This window comes from Eulemur rufifrons, chromosome 17 (assembly GCF_041146395.1).
Source record: "Eulemur rufifrons isolate Redbay chromosome 17, OSU_ERuf_1, whole genome shotgun sequence".
Taxonomy (NCBI): Eukaryota; Metazoa; Chordata; class Mammalia; order Primates; family Lemuridae; genus Eulemur; species Eulemur rufifrons.
Genome location: NC_090999.1, coordinates 84,979,140 through 85,005,058, shown reverse-complemented (window position 1 = coordinate 85,005,058; position 25,919 = coordinate 84,979,140). Strand labels below are relative to the sequence as shown.

At 43.6% G+C, this 25,919-nt stretch overlaps 1 protein-coding gene and 1 pseudogene across 2 annotated transcripts in view; one reads left to right on the top strand and one right to left on the bottom strand.

Annotated features, from left to right (window-relative positions):
* The window catches only part of TNFAIP8 (TNF alpha induced protein 8), a 119,048-nt gene that overhangs the window by 42,675 nt on the left and 50,454 nt on the right, over positions 1 to 25,919 (bottom strand). The window contains exon 1 of one of the 2 annotated variants that reach the window (XM_069492359.1): positions 20,436 to 20,894. The exons of the other annotated variant lie outside the window; for it this stretch is intronic. Within the exon in view, the coding sequence (XP_069348460.1) occupies positions 20,436 to 20,502 (67 nt within the window). The 5' untranslated portion in view covers positions 20,503 to 20,894. Of the gene's footprint in view, positions 1 to 20,435; positions 20,895 to 25,919 lie in introns of those variants that run through there. 2 annotated transcript variants of the gene reach the window in all.
* On the top strand, positions 10,118 to 10,453 carry LOC138398313 (large ribosomal subunit protein eL33 pseudogene; annotated as a pseudogene).

Here is a 25,919-nt window from a genome sequence, read left to right as displayed (position 1 = left end):
CTTACAGCTGCCCAGATGTCTGTTAAGAACAGGGGAATCAGCAAGTTTTCAGACGCACACAAATCAGAAGACCAGCAGAACTGGGAAGAGAAGGTACAGTTTATTCAGGAGGTATCATATCACATGCTCTGCTTACATTCAAGAATGTTGTAAGTTCTCTGCAGTGAAAAACACTAAGCATCTCTGTAAACTATTAATAGTTATGTGCCTACAGCCTTCTAGTTCATAAGAACCTCAGGTCACAAAAAATGGTCATTTCACCATTTCGTCAATATTTCTATTTCTACCCTGCTGACATGAAGCTGAATCGGCTTTCTTCTATCTGACTTTGAGGCTTTCCTCAACTTTTCTTATATTATTTATGTCTATACCCTTGAAAGTCTTCAAAGACCTCCATGATCTATATATAAAGCTGGCTTTCGCTCTCTCTCCTCATATGTGGGAAGGATCTGTGCTGTTGGTCTCACCTGGCCGGGGCCGGCTTTCGATCCTTCCTATCATCCTCAGACACATCCACACTGAACCTTACAAAGCAGAGCTGGGCTGCAGTGGGCGTCTCTCCACAGCCCTTCCCGGCCCAGGTGACTTGGCTTTCCTTGCCTTAAGAAAATTTTATTTACCAGAAATGGAGAAGAAGATGTTCAAATGACAGTGGAATCATGTCCCTTCTCAGAAGGTCAATTTCTGTGCCTCAAGTGGCCTTAAGTTTATGCATTGCTGAGTGCAGAAGCTCCTCAACTTACAATGGGGTTACAGCTGAATAAACTCATTGTAAACTGAAAATATATTAAGGCCAAAATGCACTTACTACACCTAACCTACTGGACATCATAGCTCAGACAAGCCTACCTTGACCTTAAACGTACTCAGTACACTTACATTGGCATATGGTTGGGCAGAATCATCTAACACAAAGCCTATTTTATGATACAATGTTGCCTATCTCATGTCATTTATTGAATACTGCATGAAGTGAGAAACAGAATGGGTGTATGGGTGCTCCAAGTATGGCTGCTACTGAATGCCTGTCACTTTCAGTAGAATACACATAAAGTCACAAAATTCTAAGTCAAACTATCATAAGTCGGGGACCCTCTGTACTGGATGAGGCTGGGGAGTCTAGGTGGGGGTAGGGCAGAGCCGCATGAGGGAAGACAGCCGAGGGTGCGTGTGGAGACAAGGGAGGGAGAACGCTACTGGTGCCCAGGTCCTTGGAGTTTGGAGTTACTGGCAAACCCTCTCCTCAGTCTCCCCGATGACATCACCAGTAAATTCTACAGTCACTAACGCTCTGGATGGGAGTGAGTAATTCTGAGGGAATGGGGAGAAGTGCTGACATCTGAGATGAGCGCACACAGGCAGACAATAATATAATACATCTGGGATACGATTTTCTCCTAGGCTTTCATTGTTTGTTATTTCTCTCCTAAGAAGCCGTCCTTGTTAAAAAAGCTTTTTGCAGATGGTTAAACACACACACACACTCTCAGAATCAAGTCTGAAAATATTTTCTAAAGAATTTATGATCTACAGTCCATCCTTCTTCTATAACACAGTCATCCCTCAGTATCCATGGGGGACTGGTTTCAGGACCCCCCTGGACGCCAAAATCTACAGACGCTCCGGTCCCTTATATACATTGTGGAGTGCTTGCATATAACCTACGCACATCCTCCCATATGCTTTAAATCATCTCTAGATTGCTTATAATACCTAATACGATGCTTACACATTACTTCATTTGCGTGGATTCAACATAGTAATCAGCACGTAGCAAATTCAGGTTTTACTTTTTGGAACTTTGTGGAATTTTTTCCCCCCAAATATTTGCCATCTGCAGTTGACTGAATGCACAGATGTGGGATACATGGATATGGCACCCACGAATACAGAGGGCTGACTGTGCTTAGCAATAACGCCTTGCATTTACATAGGTTTCATTTAGACTCCCAAATTAGCCCCCGTGGGTTATCATGCCCATTTTACATGTATTGTAAAATGTATGTAATTAAAGATATGTAATTAAAGAAAAGGTGGTTATATGATTTGCTCAAGGTCACAAAACTAGGTAATAATGCTCTTTAGAACAAATGAACACAGGCTAGACCTCCTGTCTCCTATATCTAGACTTTCCCACTCTACTAAACTACACCTGTAAAATTCAAATCCTTTATTTTGCAGAGGAATAATTCAAAGATTGCTATAATGGGAGGTTCTCATAGCGTTTCAGGCAGGCCATGGTTCTATTAATAGCATGGGTTGCTCAACTCTCTCTTTTCAAATGGTTTGATCACAGCCTCAAACTAAAGTCACTCTATTCCTCATATTCGATGCTTTAAATAAGCTATAAAATCAATAGCTTCTATTTATTCAGATACATGAAACTATAATTCTTTTTTTTTTTTTAATTAAAAGTTCAGTAAGGACCCTAACTAACTAAGCCTGCTCAGATACGATGCTGCTAGGAGCAGGGAAAAGACTGCCAGACTCAGTCTGGGCACCTGGGCCCGGCTGCTGGCACTGCACAAGCAGAGCAAGCACTGGCTGTGCCTTGTTTGCATTGAGATGGGTTTTCTTCCTGTTCATCCTTCCCTCATTTTTCCTCTAAAAATGGGCAAATCATGTAACCTCTCTGCACTTGTGTTTGCACATCTGTACAATGGGGATGATGCTAGGGTAGTCACAAGAACGTGACAGAGCACTGAAAATTATGAAGTTCTACCACTTTTCCAAATATTATGAAGAAGGACAGACTGTTTTAGGCGGTTTAGCAGTGTTGGTTAGGAGGCCCTAAATGCCGGCCCTACAGATATTCCAGATAGGTGTGGCAGTTTAAGGTACGTGGTCCAGTAATAGAAAGTGAATATAAAAGGGCTGAAATGCTTTACTGTACTCCGGTTAATGGGGTCACCATGAGGCTAGGCCGAGTGCAGTGGCTCACGCCTGTAATCCAGCATTTTGGGAGGCCGAGGTGGGACAATTGCTTGAAGCCAGGAATTCGAGACCAACCTAGACAACATAGCGAGACCCCAATTCTACAAAAATAAAAATAAAAATTAGCCAGGCATGGTGGTGCATGCCTGTAGTCCCAGCTACTCAGGAAGTTGAGATGTGAGGATCATTTGAGCCCAAGAGTTCAGGGCTGGAGTGAGATATGATCATGCTACTTACTGCATCCCAGCCTGGGCGACAGAGGCTGGATTTAAAAATAATAATAAGTAATTAAAAAAAAAAAAAAAACCTGGGGATAGCATGAGAAGGGGCCACAGAAGGGATTCACCAGGAAGAAGAGAGGCAGGGGGAGACTAGGGCAGGATGGCACAGTGTCACACCTGGCCAGTGCATCCTTGGCTTCCCTTCAGAGGAGTAGCAGGAGGAAAAAGAGATCAACGGTCACAGTCACAGAAACTCAGACTTGGAAGTAACCTTGGAGGCCATCTACTCCACTCCCCTACCTGGCTGGTGAAGCAATCTGCTAGACAAATCTTCGGCCACACGAATTCATCCAGAACCTCCTTAATTACCTCTATGAGAGGAGGCGCCCCCCCCTTTAAAAGACAGCCCCATTTCCTTCCTAACCATTAGAAAGGTCCTCTCTCTATTGAACTGAAATTCAAGTCTAAGGGCAGGGATTGTCAAATTATTTCCCCTCTAACCGCTGCCTTTACTCCTTACAGCAAGGAAATAATTTTGTGACGAGATAAATATAGGTTTTTAACTATATTTTCTGTTTCAACAACCTAGTGGAGACCCCGTCACACTGGCTGGCTGACTGTAGCTGAGTTCAGTGTGAGACAGTTATGCAACTTTCCAGCGCTGGCCACACATCTGTTATTGATTACCGCGGAGCATTCGGAAGCAAGGGGCTCTGCTTGAGGCAGCCAGTGATAATCTTTCTCTTCAGTGTGCTCACTCCAAGGGGGTGGAAAACAATGCCAAGACAGGTTGAGTAATGGCCCCTACTTGACTGCATTTGAGCAGTTAAGAGCTTTATTCAGGTTTCTGAAAAAAAATTCGAAATTTGGAATCCACAAAAAAAACAGAAATAGTGTTCCATATGTGGAATTTGGACCACAGACTCCTGGTCTGAGACCTGTGTGAAAATCTAATCCACTTCTAGCTGTCTTAATTTGATTTTGACATTGAGTTTCGGACATGGGTAGAATCTATTAAGTTAACCGTTGTGCTAACTGGTCACTGTTTAAGAGACAGGAAAGGCTTTGCCAGGTGAGAGCGGCCAAGGCTGACACTCAACAGACGACCTCAGCAAGTGGTGAAAATGCAAACTGAAGCAGAACTTATCCAAACAGGGTTTCAGGGGAAAGGGAGACTATTTTTGTGGAGAGCACGGAAAGGCATGGATCAGAAGTTTTTCTCCTTGAATAGGTCAGGTTACGAAACTTAAGTTACTCAGTCTGTCCTTAAAGAAAAGCTACAGAAATATGTACCGGTTCTACAAAGTTGTAGACATCACCAAAATGAATGTATTATCTGAGAAACTACTAATCTGAACAGTGTGTCGGCTTACCTAAAAAAAGGTAATATAATATTAAGTCCATACATGTCCTAGTAGAGACAGAAGAGAGCTAAAATTCACTAACTTTCTCAATCAGAATCTATTTCAACAGATTTTTTGCTACTGACTTCAGCAACGTCCCATCGTACGCCATTTAATGTTCTCAATTTCAACTGAATACAATCAGCCCAAAACAGACAGACAGAAAGAGAGAGGTAACAATCTAAATGGGCACATCAGCCACCATTCCACCCAACGACCTTATGCTGCAGAGTGAGCATGACCCCGACCTGCGAATTTGCTATTCCCTCCCACCCTCTAGTCCCCCCACGGCCTCTCACACTGTGAACATCGCACACACTCACGGCAAACGGTGTGTTTAAGGCTTGTATTGTTTCACGGCAAAATGCCTCTAAAGACAAGCCAACTATATGATCTGGTCCCAAAGAAACAGCAACCCGTTCCAGTGTTTTGTTTTGTTTTTTTGAGCTAGAGTCTCACAGGAAGCTTGTGGGGGGTGCTGTATATCAGACCCATAGGTAGCAGCTGCTCCTTATATCTGCTATCCTCTATTCTTTAAAGATCTCTTTACTTCCTACTAGCCAGTCTCCATTATAGGTAACATTTCTCTTTTTTAAAACAGTTTGTTTTCTTTTTATTATTTTTAATTGTGGTAAAATATATACAGCATGAAATCTACTATCTTAATAATGCTTTAAGTGTATAGTTCAGTAGTATTAAGTACATTCACAGAGAAAGGAACACTTACATACTGTCGGTGGGACTGCAAACTAGTCCAAACTCTATGGAAAGCAGTACGGAGATACCTCAAAGAACTAAAAGTAGACCTACCATTTGATCCAGCAATCCCACTACTGGGTATTTACCCAAAGGAAAAAAAGACACTTGCACTAGAATGTTTATAGCAGCACAATTCACAATGGCAAAGATGTGGAATCAACCCAAGTGCCCATCAATACATGAGTGGATTAATAAAATGTGGTATATGTATACCATGGAGTATTACTCAGTCATAAAATAATGGTGAACTAATACCTTTTGTAACAACCTGGATGGGACTTGAGACCATCCTCCTAAGTGAAGTATTGTTAAGAATGGAAAAACAAGCACCACACGTACTCACCATCAAATTGGTACTAAATGATCAATACTCATGTGTACATATGGTAGTAAAATTCAGCAGAAATCAAGCAGGTGGAGGGAGGAAGAGGGGATAGGTAAAAGTACACCTAACAGGTACAATGTGCCCTATCTGGGTGATGGACACACTTACAACTTTGACTCAAACTGTACAAAAATAATTCATGTAACCAAAATGTACCCAGGTAAAAAAGTTTCAATCCACTGAAAGAAAAAAAAGTGCGTTCACATTCTTTCGCAACCATCACCACCATCTATCTCCAGAAGTTTTTTCATCTTGCAAAACTGAAACTCTATACCATTAAAGACTAATTCCACATTTCTCCTGCCAGCCCCTGGCAATCACCTTTCTACTTTCTGTCTCTATGAACTTGACTACTCTAGGTAACTTATGTAAGTGGAATTATGCAATATTTGTCTTTTTTTTCACTAGCTTATTTCATTTAACATCCTCAAGGTTCATCCCTGTTCTAACATGTCAGAATTTCCATCCTTTTTAAGGCTGGATGATATTTCATTGTATGTATATTATTGCTTTTTGTTTATCCAGTCATCTGTGTATGGACACTTGGGTTGCTACCACTTTTTGGCTATTGTGAATAATACTGCTATGAACATGGGTTGACAAATATCTCTTTGAGACCTTTTTTCAATTCTTTAGTGTATATACCCGGAAGTGTAATTGCTAGATCATACAGTAATTCTATTTTTAATTTTTTAAGGAACTGCCATATTGTTTTCTTAGTTAATACTTCTTCATTTTAAAGTTTCCTATTCAAATTACTGTTATAGTTTATCTCCTGATTGGACCTCACAGTGCCCAACAGGTGTACACATTCCAGTAGTAAATGAAGAATGAAATAAAAACATTATTTTTTATCATTCAATTTATATGTATTATTTTTTTCACATGACAAAGTTATTAGTACATAAATACTTATTAGTTCTTTGGACATAAGCACTTAATAAATGGAACTGTTAGGTATTTATTTTATCCTAGAAATGATGGCTAGAACTGGTGGCTAGAACCCTTATGATTATCATTAACTTATGCTGTTCTGTCTCCCCTTATTTCTAATCTCACATCAAAACATTTCCTGGATAGTTGTTTTTTCTTTTCTTTTTTTGTTTTTACACAGAGTTTCATTCTGCTGCCCGGGCTAGAGTGCCGTGGCATCAGCCTAGCTCACAGCAACCTCAAACTCCTGGGCTCAAGCAATCCTTCTGCCTCAGCCTCCTGAACAGCTGGGACTACAGGCATGTGCCACCATGCCTGGCTAATTTTTTCTATATATATTTTTAGTTGTCCAGCTAATTTCTTTCTATTTTTAGTAGTGACGGGGTCTCGCTCTTGCTCAGGCTGGTCTCAAATTCCTGAGCTCAAACGATCCTCCCGCCTTGGCCTCCCAGAGTGCTAGTATTACAGGCGTGAGCCACCACGCCTGGCTAATAGGCAGTTTTTCTAATCTCACATCAAAATGTTTCCTGGATAGGCATTTTTCCCTCCAGTCCTGAGGCTGTCAGTCAAGCCATCATCTCTAGCTGGCATTACCTGACAGATTTTAAGCTGGCTTCCCTTAAACAAGACCACAGGTTGAAAATTCAAATGCTCATTCAGGAAATACAATATTTATATGTGCCACAACAATTGGCTGCCTCTGTCAATTGTGGGCTGCACCCATGGAGGTAGCAGGATAGGACGGCTGTGGGTGAGGTCCCAACCCCAGATCCAGCTGAAATACCAACCTCTCTCTCAAAGAAAGCAACGGCAACGCAAGCGACTATGAATGACACTACTAGAGGCAAAATCATGAATGTGCACCCCACCCACACAGATATAAGTGGTTAGAAAAGTAATCATTCAGAAATTTTGACACTTGTTTTCATTAACTGGAAATTACTTGAAACGAACGGTACGATAAATCATGACATCTTGTGCAGCCACAATGTGGGGGCAGCTGCTGCTCGTCTATTTTTTTCACTGTTACACCCTTTTTTTCCCCTCCCCAAGCCAGACTCAACTCCCCTATAGAGCCTACTGAAGCCCACAGTGGACCTAAACTTTTACAGTGAACTTCTACTCTACTCGAAGTTGATAATTTCGATGTTAGTTGTCTTCTGAGGCAGATCCATAAGCTATTTAAAACCTTGTATTTGTCCTCCTTTCTAGAGAGTGTAACACATGTTGGGCACTTTGAAGGCATTACATAACTAATAATCATTTAATCATCTCATAATATTGAATTATGACAACATGTAAGAATAAGTTTAATCTCTCCTTACCTGAAAAGTACCTTACAAGGAACCAAATGCATAAATATCTGTTATCTTCAAAGAAAGAAAGCAAGACAAGAAAATTTGCATTGCATCCGGAGAACTGAGGCTAGTAATCTGCAACAATCCATAAACCTATCAAGTTTGCAAAAATTCTGTCAGAAAAGGAGCCAAGAAGAAAATCATTCTGACGGCTGCAAACCTTCTGTTTTACAACATGCACAGAATGGATGCACTTCCTTCAACATCCTCATAAACAGAGAGTGCTGAGCAAATGCAAACATCCCTAGTAGAAGGCCACCAGATTCTAGACTTCGACTAATGGATTGGGCTTATCTTTATAGAGGTACCCTTACTAGCCACCTATCACCCCCACCACAATTGTCTTAGGAACCATTAATAAGATGGATTGAACAAAATTCCATTTCAGTTGATGGAATTTCCAAGGCCAGCAAGATACCAGCAGCAGCTGCCCACTTTAAAAGAGCAGCAACCTCACCATCTTCAGATTGGAAACTTTGTTTCCTTTAAGTTAAGAACTAACATCCGGCACTGGACCACCTGAATATATATACTAATAAGTCCCAGATGGGAATTCCAGACACCTCTTTACTCAAAGCATGAATTTCTCTCGAGTGATAAACATTCTATTAAGCAAGTCTCTTAGGAGCAAGCTTCCCTTCAGAGACTGTTTTCGTTTACAACATGCTGTGTTTTCAAAGCCAATTTGGGACCCATCATTGCACAATGTGTAATTAATTTTGCCATCTGCTTTTTTAATGGATGAAATTAATCTGTGAATGTAAAAAGGAAGCACTTTTGTTGTCTAAAATATCTTGTTATCTGGGCCAGAGGAACAAAAAAAGTATACCACTTGGCCACAGGCCCAAATTCTGAATCAGCAACCCAGTATAGAACCAAACAATTCATATGATTATATTAAGCTATGTCTTAATATCATCAGCAATAACAAGCATAATTTATGAAGAAGCACCTACTACATGTTAGGTATTATGTTAGGCACTTTTTGGAACACATCTCTACTCTCAATATCTCAGCAAGGAGATGTTTTCTAGCTCATGAAGTGCTTCTGCACACATTGTCACCAATCCTCATAACAACCCTGTGTGGAAGAAATCTTGGGTGTTACTGACTCCATTTGCTTCTGATAAGGATACAGACCCTCAGAAAAATTAAGCGGCTGGCCCATGGTCACCTAGCTAGGACTGTGAGCTGAGACTAAATGTAGGTCTTCTGACTTCATTCCATGCTATTTTTTCCCTACACTATAGTATCTCTGGTTGAGCAGAGTACAAATTATTATATTAATTCTTGAAGGCAAATCCCTCTTATGCCTCAAGAGGATAGGGAATAAGAGCAGTAAGGGAGGTCAGAAAGCAAAGCTGAGCTTGCTCTGAGCTTGGCTGAATTGGGGAAAGAGGGAGCCAGACATTAATAGAAAAGAGGAAGTCCAGAGGAGGAAGCGGTGCCGCCCAGGGCGAAGGCGAGGAGTTCCACCTCACACATCTGAGTCTGAGGTCTGAGCCGAGCAACTGATGTGGGGTGAGCTTGAGCTCTTCGATCGGATCTATTTCCCATTTAACCAGAGTTCTCCCAGGGAGTGCCAGGGCTCCTAGAAAGCTCACAGTCTTTGATGAAAGTATTTCTAAAACAGGTTTACATAGAGTATCTACTCTTTACTACACAAAAGCTTTAGAACATACTGTTTGTTTTTGATGAAGTAGATTATTGGTTAATCATACTGTCCTATATCATAGATATAAACCTACTTTTGCTTACTCAACCTGCCTAATAAAGTTGTCCTTTGTCATTCTTTACACCCACTCAACAATTTCTGCCCAATTTCAAGCAACAAGAAGATGCATACGATTAAGATTTCACATTCTTTTTAGGTGCTCTGGAAAGCCTGTCCCAATACATAGTAGAGCTACAGAATAGATGTAACTCCCTTAATATAGTGGAGTTATGTTTTCAGAGGCAAGAAGGGGGACACTGAGTTCTAAAACCTGAAAACTGAAATTTTGCATACAGTTAAAATTACATTTAAAATTCCTTAAATGACCCAGAAAGTCCAGTATTGTCTACATGGTTCTGTATATACACAATACCATCTTGGAGCCTGTGGAGGCTTTTTAAAAGGCAAATATGTCTGGAAGGCTGTGGTCCAAGGCCATTTTTGCTGGCTGTAAGTGGGTCTCTGGAACCTTTCAAAGAGAGCACATGGCTCTTCTTAAAATTGAAGGTGTTTATGCCTGAGGTGAAACCGAACTCTACTTGGGTAAGAGATGTGCTTATGTATACAAAGCAAAGAACAACACAGTGACTCTTGGCGGCAAACCAAACAAAACCAGAGTACTCTGGGGAAGACAACTTGGGTCCGTGGAAACAGTAATACGGTTCGTGCCAAATTCCAAAGCAACCTTCCTGCTAAGGCCCATTGGACACAAAATCTGTGTGATGCCGTACTCCTCAAGGATTTAAAGGAATGAAAAGTAGATAAAGTGAATTTGTGCTCTTGAAAAAAAATACTATATTCAGTACGCTAACTCTTAGTCTGTGTTTCTCTATAGTTGTCAATCAGATATTCAAGTTCTTCCTCCACAATGACAATTAATTCATTGGAGCCCACTTGCCTGGTCTCCGGAACAATGTGATTCCCATTCTGTTGATGGTCAGAAACTTTAAAATTTGTCCACTCCATACATTTCATCAACAGGTAGCCATGCGACATAAGCAACAAGTTACTGCCTGGTAAGGAAGTGGCTGAATACAAATGGCCAGGATTTCCTGACAATCGTCTTCTTCCTCAGGGCCAGATGTCACTTTTTATGGCAGCATCTACTGTCCTCTCAGTATCTTCTAATTGCAGGTCCAAGGGGCCTAGGGAGAACCAAAGGTTGTAGAAGAAACCAGGGATTCACTGTCTGCTTGAGAGGAAGCTGCAGATGTCACCTTTGTTTATGTATTTCTCCATTCCGCAAACATTTATCGAGCACCTACCATGTGCAGGTATAAGGCAAATGGTGGGGATACAACAGCCATGGTAACTGCCCTTGCAGAGCCAGTTAGGGGTGCGGGTGGGAAGGACTTGGGGAAGGATACATATACATGCCAGTTAAAATACAGTATGATAAGTTCATTAGCAGAAAAGCAGGAGGTGCTATGAAAGCTCACAGAAGTACCTCAGTCAGATCTGGAGGAGGCAGTCATGGAATTATGCCAGCAAAGGAAGGGGAGAGGCAGGAGAAAAGAAGGAAGAATGGAACCACGTCAGAAAGGAAGGCTGAAGAAAAGACCAATGGATATGATGGTTAGGTGGCCAACATGGATCCTTCCAGGAAGAGGACTTAGTAAGAAGCCAAATTGCAAGGGGATCCAGAATAAACCAGTATTAGGAAAGCAGAGAAGCACTGGCGGACTGCTCATTCAAGAGGCTTTTCTGAAAGAAGGCAGTGGAAAAAGAACCCTGAGGAGAAAGCATTGTCAAAATCCACGAGCATAGCAAAGTTTTAGTTACATGGCTTTGAGAAAGGAATATTTAAATTCCCATAATTCTCCCTCTGACCAACACCAGACACAGGGAAGCTGGGCGCCATCAATCTTTTACAAAAACACATTTGCAAGAATTTACATGGACTCTGACATAAGTTTGAATACTGTAAAAAAAATAAGGATAAACTTGAAACTCCCTTCATGCTCAGCAGCAGGTGCTGGTCCAGCAGGTCTGACCTAAAGCAGGCCTGGGAGGCTCCCAAGACCCAAATTATCCTCTTAGTAGTAAAGGAAATACTGATTTGGGAGGCGGTCCTTTGGGTTAAACTTTGCCTGATTTTCTGTTCTACTATCAGGCTTTTTTAAAAACACAAGTCCCTTGGAGGAAAGGCCTGTGATGACTATTATCTAAGTGCAAATGAATTCACTGCTTTCTTTATTCCTTCCCAGCAGAGGTGAAGTCTACAGAGCACCAAGGTAGGAAGCAGAGATGCAGAAATTAACAGTGTGAAGAGGGTTGGGAAGAGAATGAACACAAGCCTGTCCTACTCCCAATTCTGCCCTGGCCACTAACCCCATGTCTGCCTAAGACCAAGAAAAGGCAAAGAAGATTGAATATACCCAGTAGACAACTTGCAAAGCAGAAATGGAAGTTTCAAATGCCTGGGGTTCCTTATCCTCAGTGATGCAAATTTTTTAAATGATGCAAAATATTCAAAACTGTTTTGATTTAGATTTCCATCTCTGGGCCGGGCACGGTGGCTCACGCCTGTAATCCTAGCACTCTGGGAGGCCGAGGTGGGCGGATCATTTGAGCTCAGGAGTTCGAGACCAGCCTGAGCAAGAGCGAGACCCCACCTCTACTAAAAATAGAAAGAAATTATATGGACAGCTAAAAATATATATAGAAAAAATTAGCCGGGCATGGTGGCGCATGCCTGTAGTCCCAGCTACTAGGGAGGCTGAGACAGGAGGATCGCTTGAGCTCAGGAGTTTGAGGTTGCTGTGAGCTAGGCTGACGCCACAGCACTCACTCTAGCCTGGGCAACAGAGTGAGACTCTGTCTCAAAAAAAAAAAAAAAAAAAAGATTTCCATCTCTGCCTCGCTAAAGTGATTCAGTCTCCAAAGACCAGGAACCAATAAATGACTCTCATGAGGATATGATTTCTTTTGAGGTATTTCCAGTTTGTGAGTGAAAATTATGGTAGCCCTTGTATCCAAGAGATAGACAGTATTCTAATCTAGGGTAAAAGCTGAAATCAATGATACAAACGAAACTATAAAAGGCTCACATCTATAAAATCTCGTATCTCTGACAGTGAGCAAATATAGCAATGCAATGATAGGTAAAGTCATTTGGCTTCTAGCCCAAAGCTCATAAACTGGTAGCCTTAGGTCTGAATGCAGCTCATAGGGGAGTTTTCTTTGGCCAGATAAGTCTTATCTTTCATCTGAACTTCCATGCCTTTAGGTAGGACCTGTGCTCTCTAAGTTTGCCACAGGCCTCATGACTCTCAATTGTTTACATAGAGCACTATGTACACTTTCATATTACTCATCTGGTTCCTGTAGGCATTTGAGTTTGGGACCATTGATTTATATAGACTAACATTAAAAAAAAATTAAAAAATTAAATTAAAAAACAACCTCTCTCCTAGGTGGAGTTCTTCTAGTGCTAACCGTTTCAGAGCAGAGCACTGGTGGGTTATTGAGCAATAGGATCACTAAAACAACAATAAACCACAGCAGTGTGCAACACCACTGTAATCAGACTCTTAAAAAAACAGAAGACCAAAAACACCAGTGAGGCCCACCAGCCCTGGATAAAAGGTAACCATGGCTTTGAAACCACTTTTTAAGAGAAGTCCAAGTCACTGTCTGAGCTAGCCTCATGCGCATTGCTTCCATAGTATCCCTGATATCTGCATGTCCCAGAACACAGGCCTGGCAGCCAATCCCAATTCTGGTTTGGCAAAAGAAACAAGCCCTCTATTCAGTGAGCTCTGGCCATAAATGCCCTGTGATAGCCAACTAGTAACACTCTACTTGCAGCAATTCACACCCAGTGCTCAGCCAGTCCAGCCACACTTGGTGGCTATTTGAGACATTTGTAGCAGGCGCTACAGAAACTGTGCCATCCCCCGTCTGTTCGTACGTCCTGACATGGAGGGCTTAAGTCCCCACCCGTAGCCCCACCTCAGTTCCACACGACACTTCCTACCACACCCTGCACAGAACCCAAGAATCAGAAAGCTAACACTCAAGGAAGGTTTTGATTCCTCAAACTTGTGTCATGAGTGAGAAAATAAGCCCGCCAAGTTGAAACAGCTCATCCAGAGGCTCACCATACGAGCATCTTAACAGGAATGAAAACTAAACCTCCAAGATATCCACTGTGGCCTCCGAGCTCAGGGCTCCTCTCCAGCAGCCAGCCTCCTGGGGCACAGCATGCCCTCAGACACCGCGGTCCCCTGCGGCCTGGCCCGGGCTTCCCGGGTCTGACTCCTGTGACCCACGTGGGCTGCCTAGCTCACTCAGCTCCTCGGGAGGCTTGGGCCGAAGCCCACAGAGCAAAGGGCTCCTCTGCTCTGGCTGGCCCTCTGTGCATGCATTTCCCTCAGAGATGTGGCAGGGAGACTGGCTGGTTGGGGACAAGGCTCTGGGGTGTGGAATCTCATAACCCAACCACAGATTTCATTGAAAAGATAAACGGGCACCTCGTCTGCCCCAGCTGACTTGCCACAAAGTGGCGTTTCTTGACTCCCTGTGCCTTTCACTCTCCCACCAGCCCTCTGAATGTTGCACCCTCCTTCCCCTGCCCCAGACAGCCATCCTCCCCTAATCTACAGAAAATTCAATAAAACTCCATATGACTGATTGCTCTATTTTGTTTGTGTGTAGCTTCAAAAGCTTTACATTATCCAGAGCCCATTTATTTCTATTAAAATAGATAAAATAATCAAATATGGTGATTAAGGTCATAGCTATAAAATGTAAGGCCATTCTTTGCAGGAACATATGGCCTCATTATACAGTTTCTAAAGAAAAATTATGTTGGACTTCAGTGTTTGATGGGGACATATAATTACCATTAGTTGAGGACCTGTCTGTAATTAATTTCCTCTACTTCTTATCTCATTGTTCGACGCTTACCAGGCCAGATCTACAGTACCTTGGGGATGCTTTATCGACTTTCGAGAATTTCCCGTTGTGATCTGCAGCGCTACTGCGGTTCATGAAATCTGTGCTTTTGCTCTCCCCGACAGCATCTGACAGTTTCCTCGGGGGCCGGTAGTCCCATTTGCACAGCCCCATCGCCTCGCCATGGAGTGACTGGTTTAGGCAACCCAAGCTTGAGCCAGTCATCACAGCAGATGCTACAGCCAATAAACTCGTCACTGAAACATTTGCTAGGCGCTTCTGGAAAAGGCCACTCGCTCCTCTGACAGAGCCACCAGAAGCCAGTGCTCTTGCTCCTTCTGGACAGCGTGTGGTGGACATGAAGTCTAGAACTGCTGCAGAATTTTACCACCATGAGAGAAGCCAGTTCAGGATGAAGGTCAACCACAGAAGGCAGATTGGAAAGAAAATGGGTTCTCGACATCACTGAACTGCTAAATCAAACTTTGTTCCAGTTACGTGAGCCAATAAAAAATTCTCTTTTGTACGAACCAGTCTAACCTAAGGTTTCTCTTTCTTGTAGAGTAAAAGACAAAGTGATGGAATACCCTGGGCCGCTGAGAAGGAGTAGTGTCTGCAAATTCCTAGTTCCTGCTGGCTTCACCGCATTCCCAGCACCTAAAGGACCGTGGGTGAAGCAGCCCAAGGATGCCCAGATGACCAAGGCCTCCCCCCCAGCTCTTCAAGCCTGCTGTCCGCCAAAGGCCAGACGCTAGTCTGGCAGCCCCCTCTCCAGCAGGGCCAAGTCTGGCCTGTATGATGACAGTGACAGCAGAGAGCAGAGTCTCCAGGCCGGCGCAGAGTGGGTGGTGCTGAGAAGCCTCCGTGGCACAGATGGGGCGGGGGCCTGGGAGGAGGACCCAGTCTCTCACCGTCCTCCTCCACTCACGGCTTGGTACCGGCCCACCTCCCCGATGGGGCTTCCTGATGGGTCCCATGTGAGAATATCCTGTCATATCGAAGGTGGCCGCCTCCCCGACGGGAGCAGAAAGGGCCAGACTCGTAGGGTGGGACAAGGTGCAGGAAGCTGTGTTTGTATCAGAGCTCCAGGAGCGAGGTCAGGTCTGCCCCAGGATTTCTCCCAGGAGCTGAAGGTGTGGCGAGGAGCTCGGGAGCACTTGTGGTGAAGGGTAGAAGCTCAACAGTTAGCAGGAGAAAGGGCAAATCAGCCACAGAGAGCGCTGGTCTATTAAGATTGGGCCAGATTTTTGCCTTAGAATGTGTTCAAAGTCCACCTGGGGCTCAACACACAGCACACTGCATCTTTGCACTTACACTCGGCAGCCGTACAGCGGAAACACTGAATCCCAAGAGCATGACTTTCTGGAAGCTGGGGGAATCAGTCTGGGTTTTAATTAGGCTCTCGTTGGCGGCACCTTTAACTGAGCACTCTCACTCTCCACCTCCCACAGGCAGCAAGCACTTGTGATGCGCCTGTCAGGTGGTGGGCTGGAGCCGCAGCAATGTTCCCGTCAAGTTTCCTTAGGGCCTGCTGCTCCTGGCAGCCCCCACATTAATACTTTACGGCTTTGCTGTCCTGTTGGTCCTGAGTCTTGATAATGAAATTTCCTCCAGCAAGTACTGATTTTTCGGTTCTCACCAAAACCAGCTCAGAGAGCTCTCCCAGGAGCAACTTTCTCCTAAAAATAGAAACCAAAAGACCACAGAGGTCTGTGCCCTCGGGCTCTTGGTGACAGGCAAAGAACTTTAGTGAAAAAAGAACTGATTCCAAAAAATACAAATCAATGCTAACCCTAATAGTTCAAGCTGATGTGATTTCAGAGCTCATTTTTATAGACAACATACACAAATGGACATAGAAATCACCTCCGTTAGCAAAAAAAGTGCTATACCAACAAATATAAATGCACGATATGATGACGATGTGAATCTCACACTATCTATAACGGGAGATCAGCTTTAAGAGGAAGGGAAAGAGTGAGGCAAGAGAGAGTTCAGGATGAGTTCCCTTCACAAGATGCAAATGCTTCATGTCACTCTGTCCACTGGATACGGGCCATGAGGTGATTAAACAAGAGGAGACGATGCAAGGGACAGCACAAAGTCATTTTCTTCTATACTTAGCACTCGTCTGACCTTCCTCATAAAGTGGAATTAGAGGATTTGGCCTGTGTCCAGAGGACAATGGTCATAAGATCTAAAGGAGATGGAAGGAGGAAAAAAAAAAAAATGGTTTGAGCTGGTTCAAAGTAAAGCAAGAAGACAAAGAATATTGGCCAAAAATTGTCCAGGTTAAGCTGTGTTTGGTGACAACAAGTTTGTATTCTCTCCTCAACTGGTAATCCTGTGTTCAAACTCATTTTAAATAACATTTAATACTCTCTAACTAACTATCATGGTGAGGGTATGATACTGAGAACTGTGATCAAGTACCTTAGGACTGTAGACATTTTATTTTATGTTAATTAAATCCAAATAGCTTAAAAATGAGTGCAGACAGGGAACAGGGGAGGCTGTAGGAGACTATAGGTCCTCATACTTAATAGCTGATGGACGGAGGAAGAGTGGGAAAACCCAAAGGATTGATCTCCATACCAAAACGAAGGCAGGAAGTAGTCAGCACCGGCCATCGGAAGTTGACAACTACCAATTGAGAGAAATCATCAAAGCTGATCCTCTTACAACTGCATGAGAAGTTGTCAAAGAATTCAATGTCGATCATTCTACGGTTGTTTGGCATTTGAAGCAAATTGAAAAGGTGAAAAAGCTCGATAAGTGGGTGCCTGTTTTTTGAAGTGTCATCTTCTCTTCTTGTATACAACATAGTATCATTTCTTTTTTTTTCCATTAATCATTCTCAATACTTATGTGCCTTTTTTTTAAATTTCAGCTTATTATGGGGGTATAAAAGTTCAGGTTATGTATATTGCCCATGCCCCCTCCATCTCCCCCGAGTCAGAGCTTCAAGCATGTCCATTCCCCAGACAGTGTGCATGGCACTCATTACGTAGGTATACACCCATCCCCTCCCCCCAGTATCATTTCTTGATCAGATTGTGATGTGCAAAGAAAAGTGGATTTTGTACGACAACCGGTGACAACCAGGTCAGTGATTGGACCGAGAAGAAGCTCCAAAGCACTTCCCAAAGCCAAACTTACAAGATCATGGTCACTGTTTGGTGGTCTGCAGCCGGTCTGATCCACTACAGCTTTCGGAATCCCAGCAAAACCATTAAATCTGAGAAGTATGCTCAGCAAATCGATGAGATGCACCAAAAACTGAAATGCCTGCAGCCAGCATTGGTCAACAGAAAGGGCCCAATTCTTCTCCACGACAATGCCCGACTGCACATGGCACAACCAACGCTTCAGAAGTCGAACGAATTGGGCTATGAAGTTTTGCCTCATCCTCCATATTCATCTGACCTCTCGCCAACCGACTGCCACTTCTTCAAGCGTCTCCACAACTTTTTGCAGGGAAAACGCTTCCACAACCAGCAGGATGCAGAAAATGCTTTCCAAAAGGTCCTCAAGTCTCAAAGCACAGATTTTTACACTACAGGAATAAACAAACTTATTTCTCGTTGGCAAAAATGTGTTGATTGTAATGGTTTCTATTTTGATTAATAAATATGTGTTTGAGTCTAGTTATAACGATTTAAAATTCACAGTGGGAAACCACAATTACTTTTGCACCAACCTAATAGTACTTATTTGTTGCTTGTCTGTCTCCCCCAACTAGAATGTCAGCTCTCCAAGGGATCTACAAGCAGGGATTTCTACCTGCTTTGTTTACTGCTGTATCCTCAGTCCCTGGAAGAATGCCTGAGGCATAAGAGCAATTCAGTAAGTGTCTGCTGAGTGGATCTGTGCAGGGATGAGTGGCAGGGAGGGCAGACCTTTGCAGTGTCTGAGGTCTGAGGTCTGTGGGCTGTGGTGCCCATGGTCAGAGGGCTCTCTCTGCCACCAGCACGGACTCTCTAACCTCACGAAAAACAAGCCAACCCAAGTGAATCATAAAGGGCCCAGGGCCATATGTGGTATGCTTTCACTCTGCTGCAGAACTTCTCAAGCGCTGCTTCCTGCACAGTCCGTGCGCTGAGCTGAGGGGCCATGTACACCCTGCACTCTCAGCAAAGAGTTAACACTGTGGAAGCCAAACGTTGTCTATGAGAAATTCTTCTGTTGGCGTTCAGCTCCATATTTCTAGAGTCTAAATTAATATAATTTGGGGGAAGCATAGTTACATCCATCTCCTCTCTCTAATTTGTCATTTAAAAATCCCTGGGGGAAGGAGAAGTAAGTTTCCCTACTGCCAAGATACCGCACTATCATTTATCCTGAAGTGCACTCCCACGTGCATTTCAGCCAGTTCCACTAGATGGCAACATGGTCAGCATATGCTGGTGTCTGAGCGTGGAATTCACCAGGAACACAGAGTAGAGAAGCTCCCAAAGGCCACTTGACCACTCTGGTTCTCTGCTTGGCACTCACCCCCTAGCCTCCCCTTCACTTCTAGCCTGGCTAGTTTCAATCTGCTCTCAAATGGTTCATGCTAATCCCATGAACACATGTGACTTAATCACTCCAGCCTCAGAAGCTTTATGTATACTTCTTTCTGCCAAAGTATGTTATTTGCTCTCCCTTTGGAACTCTACCCAAAACTCACTTCTTCCACAAACCCTTCCCAAGCAAACCTGGCTCTGATTCCAACTGTATATACGCCATGATATACAGTCATAGACACATAACCAGTTTTATGTATTGGATTGAATGTGTGCATATGTGTGTGTATGTATATGTGTGTGTGTGTGTGTATGTATGTGTGTGTGTGTGTGTGTATATATATATATATAAAGAGAGACAGAATCACATGTACAGCTCTGGGTGTCCCATAGACAAATGTGCATTTAATATAGATGATGTATAGGTAAGCACATTTTATACAAGAGAAGTCATGACTCCCTGAAATAGTATTTATTGGTGCCAAGGGTCTAATTAATAGGCCAAGAGACTAGATATACCAACACCCAACTATGTCTTCCAATTTCTAGTTTTTTCCTACCATTCAATTTAAAAGCTCCACAACGTCTTTTGAACATAAAAATTGTAGACAAACTTAAGCAAATACTATGAATCAACTTGGACAAAAGTATATACAATGTAACTTTAAAGGCTATTTAAAATGCTTTCTTTATTTCAATCCTTGATAACTTTTTATCTTAAAAATAAAATTAAGTCTACTCGTAGAAGCAGTCAGTATGGCTAAAACCAAGCTCAAGAGATTATTCTAAAAGTACAAAAGGCTTTCTATATAAGGTAAAATTGCTTTTTGGCTAGTAAAGAAAATGGCAACAGTAATATTCTGACAATCACCCAATGGGAGAACAGAAATAAATACTCATGTGTTTACTGGTCATCCCACAGTGTTACCATCACTACAGACCACTGGTAACCAGAGGTGTCCTATGGTTAATAAGTGCATGGAAAATGTAAAAAAGAATTTTGGGTAAAAAAGCTATCCAGTCTTTTTAGAGCCCCATTTCTGAAACATTTTAATCCTTCACTTGTTTACAAATGAAACACGCAAACTTCAGATGCCATTTTTTCCACTCACAATACTCATAGCTCCCTCAGCTGAACACTGGCTTCCCACACCCCGGGCCACAGCGAAAGAGAAGTAGTGATTTGTTGAACACAACCACTCTAAAGCCACAGCCAGATACTACTCCCTTGTAGACAGCAACACCATGTTAGTCACCTGAATATTCCGCCAGATTCCAACAAAGATAGTACATCCAAAACATTCTGAAGGCAGTTTTAACTCACCAAGTTTTAGCATTTTCTTCCCGTACTCAATCAGAAGGACAATTTCACAGAGTCTTGGTTGAGTCATACAGACTTGAGGAATGTACGCAGCCACCCTGTTGATGTGTTCACTATGGCACCTGTATCACCTTCGGGAGACTCAGTCCTGCCCAAGAATAATTTAAAATACTTTACACCATCCTTTTGAAAAATCCACCACAAGCTTACCAAACAAATGCACAGAAGGCACTGGGCAACAACAGTCACTTTAGAAGTTGTCTTGCTTGTTATTCTGGGAGCTCAGCTTCGTCACTTGTAGTGGAATACATTATGTAGCCTTTGACTGTGAGTCCAGAGAGGTCTCCACATCCACAACAGAGACAGACTGGTTGCTGCCTGTCCTTGCTACCCACAAACTATGACTATATAAGAAAACACAGGATTACCTGTGATAGGCAAACAGGAGATATTTTCAAAATCAAGCAGAAACAGGAAGTCTAACGTCTCAACACGCTAGACAAAAGCAGATACTTTTTTAAAAATGTTAAAAAGGGAGTGGCCCCATTCACAGAGGCCTGAAAGAAAAAAAAAGAACACAACACCTCATTCCTACGTGGCCAGTATAAACATGAATGTCTATTAATAATAAGTATTGCTTAGAGGTGTTCTTGTTCTCAGGAAAACTAGAGAACACAGTTTGGACAACACTGCTCCTTAAAATCACTGGCCTTTTGCTTTTGAACAGAATATAAGGTTTTTATAAAGAATGTTAAGTGTGAGTATATCTAGCACACACAATACACACAGGTATACAATACACATAGATGCATTTATATTTAATACAATCTAATTGTCTCTTTAGGAGCTTATTTATTGGCTTGGGCATTTGGCAGTCACTGCCACCCACAAATCTTTCCCTTACCACCTCCAAGAGGTAAGATTTTGCCAGTCCACTTCAAACACACCACTTCTGAGACCTTTTCCTGAGTGACCACAGTTAAATATGTCTAATCTCAGCCTCTTCCTTAACCCCAAGGCACCTCACTTGAACTTTCTTGGTTAACACTTTCTCACTGTTGTCCTTATATTATTGCTTGTATATCTATCTTACTCTCCACTCCATGGCAAGCTTCTTGATTTTATTTTTATATGGTGTAGCAATAATGCCCTGCCTTGAGCCTACCAGGCACCCAGCAAAAAAGATACCAAGTGCAATGTAACAGACAAGCTCTCTAAAGTTTGCTAGGCCTGGTTCAAATTCCATTTACACCATTTTTCTGGTTTTGTAGAGTTGCAAGTTATTTAACCTCCCTGAGCAGTTCTGCACTTCTGTAAAATGAGAACAATATCATCAACGTCATAGAATTGCTATCAAGATTTAAAGAGAACCATGGGAAGCAAATAACTGACTGCCTGGTACACAGCAAGTTCTCAAGCAATAATGACATTAACTATTGACCTGAATTAAAATCAAATACCTACTGCTAACTTGGGGAGGAGGATGAAAGAGATACCAAATCAACATCAATTTACAAACATACCTATATATTTCTTAGTTTCTTTAGCCTACATTGTCATGTGACTAATAGAGGTATGAAGTTTATACTTTTCATGTTATCTCCCCAAATTCTAACTGGCCCTTAATGCTATAAAAACTTCTTCACGGACTGAGGGTCAAAGAAGTCAAAAGAAAATTCTTCCTTGGAGTACAGGATTCTAAATCACAAGGACTTCCCAAGTCCTTGGGAAATTGGCAAATTTCAAGGGTAAGTTACAAAGAGTAGAAATGTTACATCTAAACAGAGAACAGGTCTTTCACATTTCCCTAAAATGTGGCCTCAGTGGTGGCTGCATGGCTAGCTAGGTGGCAGCCAGGAACGACTCTGTCTGTTCCTTCTAGGGGAGGACGGGGCAGCACAGTGAGTCTGTGGGAGGAGAGGCTGGAGGAGGAATCCTGTAGTCCCCACATGAAAGCAACTGCCAACCTGGCCGCAGAGCCCTCGTCATGAGCTAGGCCCGGTGGGGTCCCAACACCAGACCAGGGCAGAGGAGGCTGCATGTTACAGACTCAGGTACCAAATGGACACCTTCACACCCAGCAGGGCATTCCTGATTTTGGACAGAGTTCTCTAACAATGGAAGAACAAAAACCAAAGCACCTGGATGGCATTTCCTTAAGACACTCCAGTTCTCTTGCTTCAGACCAAAATGCCCAAGTCATCCACACTCAAATCTATTCAGAGTTTGCCATTTAGAGCAGCCCTAGCAGTTGGCGTATTCTGCTCATCCTACTTCATTTGGGCAAAAAGAAGAGTCACAGACAGAGACTAAAAAACAAGGAGATTCTCAAGTAACTATTTTCTGAGTGGTCAAAACTCACAAAATAGCCTTATGTAAAAAAATAGCTAACTCTCTTCAGTTGCCTTTGTAGGTATGAATAGGTTCAGCGCTTCCCTGCTTCTCCAGGACTTGTGAAGTAAGACACGCTGGGCAGATTCAAGGATCAATGATTGCGATGGTCACCGGTGCAGATGCATCACCCATGCCCTGAGGCATTGAGGAGAGAGCAGGCAGCCAGGACTTCCAGCCCTAGGAACCCTGCACGGTGGCCTATCGGCAGAGGAATCTGTCCAGACCCCGCTTTGTGAAGGCCATTTGCACGTAGGCATACAGGTGGCTCTCAGTGCTTTCCTTGGTGAGCGCAGCCCTGCAGCAGAAGCACGGGGCTATTCAGCACTGCCAGTCATGGAGGTGCTCCGGTGCGTCACAGTGACACTAAAACGCTGTCATTAGGGGACCTGGGGCCATCTTAGCTGGTATTTCCTCTCCATCTCTACAACCACATGAGGGTGGCCATGAGCAAACCAAATCCTCCTTCCCTGTGTGCGTGCATCACACTGTTATCGAGGCATCTCGGCGCAAGGCACTATCACTGAAATCATTCCACTCTCCCCACACCCAGGGAAAGTGGGTGGCAATCCCAGCTTCCAGCGAGAGTGGCAGAGCAAAAGAGGTAACAGCGCACTCAACAGGGCCCTGTGCAACGGGGCAGGGCTGAGAAGAGAGGCCAGGAGGCCTAGCCCCTCCCCTCCCAGAACAAGCTCCAGACACACACTCTCTCCCTGGCCTAGTTTCACCAACTACTTACTACGTGCCCCAAGAAAAATGTTTCCTTTACAGCTACCCACATCCTTACCAGCAGCACAGTCAACGAAAACATCACAAGCGTGATGAGATTTGTGCCTGCATGAAAAAGATACTTCGTTTGTTTATTTCATCTAATTCTATGGCCTCAGACAAAACTGGAAACAGCTACAAAACACCTTGCCCTTTATGCTTTGGCATTCCCAAGACGTTCCCTAATCCCTACTGCACAATACCATGACTGCCAAGATCAATTTCATTTTCTTTCTGTTCAACCTTCCTCTCCTCCCAGCAGTCCTGTCTGGGCTCTGCTCTTCTGCCTGGGTCCCCCCCACACCAACCCTTTCAGTGGTCTCCCTAAAACCATGGCCCCAGCCAGAGCTCCCTTCTCTCTGCCTCTCTTCTCTTCTTCAAGGAGAAAGGAGTCAGAGGTGAAACAGAGAGGGAGGCAGGCTGAGAGGGAATTATTCCAGGAGACTCAGCGCCTGAGATTGGCAACACGCTTGGAAGTGTTTAGATTGGCAACACGCTTGGAAGTGTTTTCCAGATGTTCTAGCAGAGGGGACAGACTGCCCCTGTCACCTACGGGAGGCCTCGCTTGGCACAGAAGTCCACGGTCCACATCTGGACAGGCTGGGGAGGCCCCACTGCTAAGCACCTGCTAGATGCCCACAGTGTGCGCGATACTCTCCCTATGGGTCCCCCATCCTCACCAAAACCCTGGGATGTGGGCACCATTATCCCCAGGTCACGGATGGGGAAACTGAGCTTCAAAAGTTAACGTATCTGTTCAGTAGAATACTGGGACGTGAATCTAGGTATGCCTCACTCCAAATCCGTTGGCTTTTTTCTCTTCATATCCTATCCTATCACAAATGTGCCCATGATTCGCCACGCAGAAAATGCAAAGTGCAGACTGTATGAAGAATAAAGGAACACCAGGCAACCAACCTGCGGAGGCCAGGTACAGTGGCGAGTTAAGCCGTGGGGACAGGTGCTGCTGAGGGCCAGCGCTGGGCTGGCGACGTCTCGGGTCTGTCATCGGGGCAGCTGCTATTCACAGCCTCCCACCCACCCAGACGGCCCGCACAAAAAGCGAGTGTGGGAAGGTCGGCCGTCCTATCATGTAGCATGTGTTTCTATGTTTTAAGTATAAATTTTGTAAAAGTGTTATTCTTAGAAGCAAGAAAAGAAGACTTTGTGCTAGCTGCTGTCTTAGAGTCACACAACTTCAGTGCTGGAGAGACCTCTGATCCCATCTAACCTCAGCAGCCCAAGGAGGCTGCAAAGGGCACCCCCAAGCCCACCGCTAGCTGTCAGCACCACAGCTGCGGTGCTCGCTGGGTCTCAGGCTTCCAGAACCAACATCTAGGCCCTTCTCCCTATGATTCACGCTCGGATCTCTCTTCACACTTGCACCGCCAATGAAAACACTAAATCAGCATTTAGAAAGCAAAGAAACGCTGAGTGCTGGCTGCCATAAATATGCTGGCACTTGAATGTGGTTTATTCTCTACTGAACTGAACATAAACAGAGGCCTGACGTTTTATAGCATTCTTCCACCACAAAAACTCATGTAAAACTGAACACGATCCCTGGTAATAAAATACTAAACTAATTAAACTCTCAATTTGCCAAGAAAAACTGTCCAATTGTAGAGTGAATTTCTCTATAAATTTCTAGAATTTCTTTTTAATAAGGCAACATCTGATATTTCCCAAGCCGAATTCCTCATCCTCCCTCCGTCGCTAACCTGCTGTTTCTTTCTCTCTGTTTTTACCTCTCCAGCTCCCATCACCTCCTTGTCACCCAGCCGTCACTATCGTCCCGCGGTTTGGGTGGTCACTCATTCACCAAGTTCTGCCATCTTCTCATCTGGGCTCTCCCGTTCTCATTTCCACTTGGATTCTTTCTTTTCTTTCCTTTTTTTTTCTTTTTTTTTTGAGACAGACTCTTGCCCTGTCACCTGGGCTAGAGTGCTGTGGCATCAGCCTAGCTCAGGGCAACCTCAAACTCCTGGGCTCAAGTGATCCTCCTGCCTCAGTCTCCCGAGTAGCTGGGACTACAGGCATGTGCCACCATGCCCAGCTAATTTTTCTATTTTTAGTAGAGACGGGGGGTCTCACTCTTGCTCAGGCTGGTTTCGAACTCCTGACCTCAAGCAATGTTCCACCTCAGCCTTCCAGAGTGCTAGGATTACAGACGTGAGCCACAACACCTGGTCTTCCACTTGGATTCTGTTAAACCCTTTGCTTTTAAGGCAGCAGAAAAAAGAACATTCCAGAGAATGCCAGCAAAGCAGATCTATTTTCCATTGCCTCTCCAGAGGACAGAGAGCTTTGTCATTATGCAGTTTTACC